This window comes from Suricata suricatta, chromosome 17 (genome assembly GCF_006229205.1).
Source record: "Suricata suricatta isolate VVHF042 chromosome 17, meerkat_22Aug2017_6uvM2_HiC, whole genome shotgun sequence".
NCBI lineage: Eukaryota > Metazoa > Chordata > Mammalia > Carnivora > Herpestidae > Suricata > Suricata suricatta.
Window position 1 is genome coordinate 11175055 of NC_043716.1, and position 3404 is coordinate 11178458.

General features: G+C 47.6%; 1 protein-coding gene and 1 long non-coding RNA gene across 4 annotated transcripts in view; one reads left to right on the plus strand and one right to left on the minus strand.

Moving 5' to 3' along the window:
• Positions 1 to 412: 412 nt before the first annotated feature.
• Positions 413 to 1741, minus strand: LOC115282176. Its single transcript, XR_003904538.1, has 2 exons — positions 782 to 1741; positions 413 to 547 (listed from the first exon to the last, which is right to left on the minus strand). It is a non-coding gene; the product is annotated as an uncharacterized LOC115282176 (long non-coding RNA).
• The window catches only part of COPS3 (COP9 signalosome subunit 3), a 25498-nt gene continuing 23354 nt past the window's right edge, over positions 1261 to 3404 (plus strand). For 2 of the 3 annotated variants that reach the window (XM_029928031.1, XM_029928033.1), the window contains exon 1: positions 1261 to 1430. In XM_029928031.1, coding sequence (XP_029783891.1) covers positions 1376 to 1430 — 55 coding nt within the window. In that variant the 5' untranslated portion in view covers positions 1261 to 1375. The remainder of the gene's footprint in view (positions 1431 to 3404) is intronic. The other variant, XM_029928032.1, reaches the window with a different exon arrangement.

Here is a 3404-nt window from a genome sequence, read left to right on the forward strand (position 1 = left end):
ATAAAACTCTCAGCAGTTTCCCCATCTTCTCAAGTCTACTATCCTTAATGCAGCTGACTTGATGTGGTCCCTGTCTACCTCACAGCCCCATCTCATACTACTGCTTTCCAACCATCATGAGCTACTTTTAGCTCCTCGGTCTCAGATAGCAAACTCCCTCCCACCACAGGGTCTTACCACATGCTGTTCTTTTAGGAAAATTCTTTCCCTCTTACCTCCTACTCTTTATTCAGAGATCATCTTATGTCATGTCTTTAAGAAAGCCTTTCCAGTTGTTCCCAGGCTAGGTCAGTTTCCTCCATTGCATGATCCTACAGAACTTTGTTCCATTCCTTCAGAGCACTACTGCTTTTTTGGGGGGGGGGGGGGCGTCTTTATTTGTTCATTATCTTCAAGGAAGAAGGATCACGACTGTTTTTACACACCAGTGTATTCATAGCACCTAATACAGCACGTTGTTAATGCTCAATAAATATGTTGGATGAAATTTAAAATGTACGCTTATTTGCTCAGTCCCTACTATGCACCAGATCCTGTGGTAAGGCCCCTAGAAGATACAGAGATGAATAAGAAAGATGCTTCAATTTAAGGAACTCCAGGCCAGTTAAGAGCAATGGATATGGGGGGCGGGGGGGGGGGAGAGCAATGGATATGGTATGGACTTTGGAGACAATTTCTGCAACACAGTGGCAGTGGCTATATGAGAGGAACAAAGTGCTTTGGGAGTCAATTGGAGGTAGGTCAGATCAATTACAAATGGGGAAATCCACTCAACATATACCTGAATGAAAATGCAGTTCTCACTATGCACTATGCACTGTTCTGTTGAGGTTATTAGAAGAGTCTTACAGATGGGCAATACAAGGCAGGGGACGGCCAAATAAACGTGTCCAAAGTCACACAGCTACTATAGTAGGAAAGAGATTTGAATCCAGGCAGCCCGCCTGGCTCCAATCTTCACTATAGGAAAAGCCTCGTGGAAGAGGTGGCAATTAATCCAGGCTTGAAGGATTTGCGTACGTGGAAAACGGAACGGTCATTCCAAGCAAAATCCGGGAAATCTGCGCCTAATTTTGAGTTTAGCATCTTCCTTTGCCCACATGCCCAATAAACAGCAGGAGGAACTTCACCAGAGAACCGGATAAAAAGCGAAGGGAAAGAAAGCGAACTTCCGGCTACGGTGAGTAGCGAAACTGTTTCCATGGAAACAGTAACCGGCTCCCAGGTAGGTGAGATCTCGCGGTGCTTGAGTCAGCGGAAGTGACGTCGGGCCGCGGTTGAGGCCCTGTGGTGGATCGCCGCGGCCCCTCCTTCCAGAGCAGCCGCTTTTTCCCGCGTGAGCTGCCTCTGCTGCTCGGGCCGCCGCGGGGGAAACATGGCGTCTGCCCTGGAGCAATTCGTGAACAGTGTCCGACAGCTCTCGGCTCAAGGTGAGGCCCTGGGCCGCCGAGCTGGGCCTGGGCAGGCCCCCCGGGCCGCGGGGACGGACTTGCATCCTCAGCCGCCAGCGCGGACGGCTGGGACGTCCGTTAGTCCCGAGCCTCGGCTCCAGGGCTGGTCTCTGGGTTGAGGCGCTTAGACCAGGGAGGGATCGGGCGCGGCTTAGTTCGAGCAACCCTCTCGCGCTCTCGGTCTTCTTTGCTCTCGTCTGCTGGCCAGAGTGTTTGGCGACCTGGCTACCTCCCCTCCCTGCGGCCGCCTGGACCCTCCTCCCCCCAGCCCGGGCCCCTTCCACCCGGGCGGTTCGCTTGACAGTTTGGGGGGGCGGCAACTTCCGCTGGACGCCTTCCTGAGCTCCTGTTGGTTGCTTCCGCCTCCCTTTCCTGCGGTGATTGGTGCACCGCCGCGTCTGTCCCGGGGGCGCCTGGCCGCCTCCGGCCTAGGCCGCGGGCTGCGGGCGCGAGGCGAATCCTTTTCTGGGTGCCTTGGCTGGGAGGCTCCCCTTGGCCGCCCTCGAGAAGCCTCCGCGCCTATTTTAGTCCTACTGAATGCCGAGGGAGCTCTCTCTCGTAGGGCTCCATTTCCAGGGGTAGAACTGTGACCATTATTACTTAAATTCTCATGTTCTTTGGTTCATTCATCTCGATCACCTGAATATGGAACGCTGGACCCCGAACTAATTAGCAGCAGGCTGTGAAGGCCCCTTTAACCGCCCTGTTTCTTCATCTCTAAAATAATAAGTTCCCACTTAGAGAGTTGTTGGGATCGAATGAGAAAAATCTTGTAAAAGCACTTGAAACTACCTATTACATCGGGTGCTATAGATACAGTTGCAGATTATTGCTGACAGCTGTTAATTGTAAGCTTCTGGGAGCTGCATGACCTTGGATAAGTCATCTTTGATCTCTCAAGTCTCTTTATCTCCATTTGTAAAAATGGAGGGGTGCGATTTACCTCACTTTTGCAAGTTAACTGACCGGGTATGGAGCCATGCTTCATGAAATACTTACCCTTTCCCTTATTACCGATAGAAAGTAGGTTCACAGGAAAGGCACAGACTTGCACTCTCCATGAATGAAGGAACCATTCATTCATTCATGCCACAAACATTTGGATTCTGCTTCCTGAGGTGGTGTATGCTTATTTAGATTTGGGTTGGAATCCTGACAGTCCCTTCTTGGGCCAGTTTTCTCATTTACAAAATGGAACTGGGACTATGTAGCATCAAGTGAGATTGCCTACCTGGAAAGCTCTGTAGCATGCTCTGCAATTCACTGCTTTAGGGACAATCAGGCAGAGATAAACAGGATACTTTCACCGCCTCTGGCTTCTGTGCCTCATGCTCAGTGCATGGTGAATGTTTATGAGGTTTCTGATTTTTCTGCACTTAGAGTTTCCGAACATGGACCTTAAGTGAAGGGAATTTCATAATTATCAGCTTTCTTTGATTAGAGGGAATTTCATTGGCCACATCTTTGGGCTTATGTCAGATGCACTCTGTGGCACTGCATTTATTGTTAATTCTCCCCTTGGCCCACAGTAGTTAACCATCTTATGATTTCATAGTGACCCAGATTTTATTTCAAGTCTCAACTCTGCATTGGTTATTTAATTGGGGGGAAATAATGGACTGAAATGCTTATTTCTGTGTGGCTCATATCATTGCAAATGTATTTATAGAGTAGTGAGTAAAGAGGGGGGAAATTATTTAACTAGGAAAAGCTATTTCATATTTACCAGTGAGATTTGTAATAAAATTATGGTATTTCCCTGTTCAACGTACATTATCATGAGAGATAACATCTAATCAGATCACAGATTTTTTTTTAATTTGTTTTGCAGTGCATGTGATAATAATAGTATATTTCTTTATTTTTGGTAAAAATTCTAAAGTATAGTATAGAAGTTTCAGAAACGAAATTACCAAAGTTTTTGTATTTACGTGCAGTTTTTTTTTTTTTTTT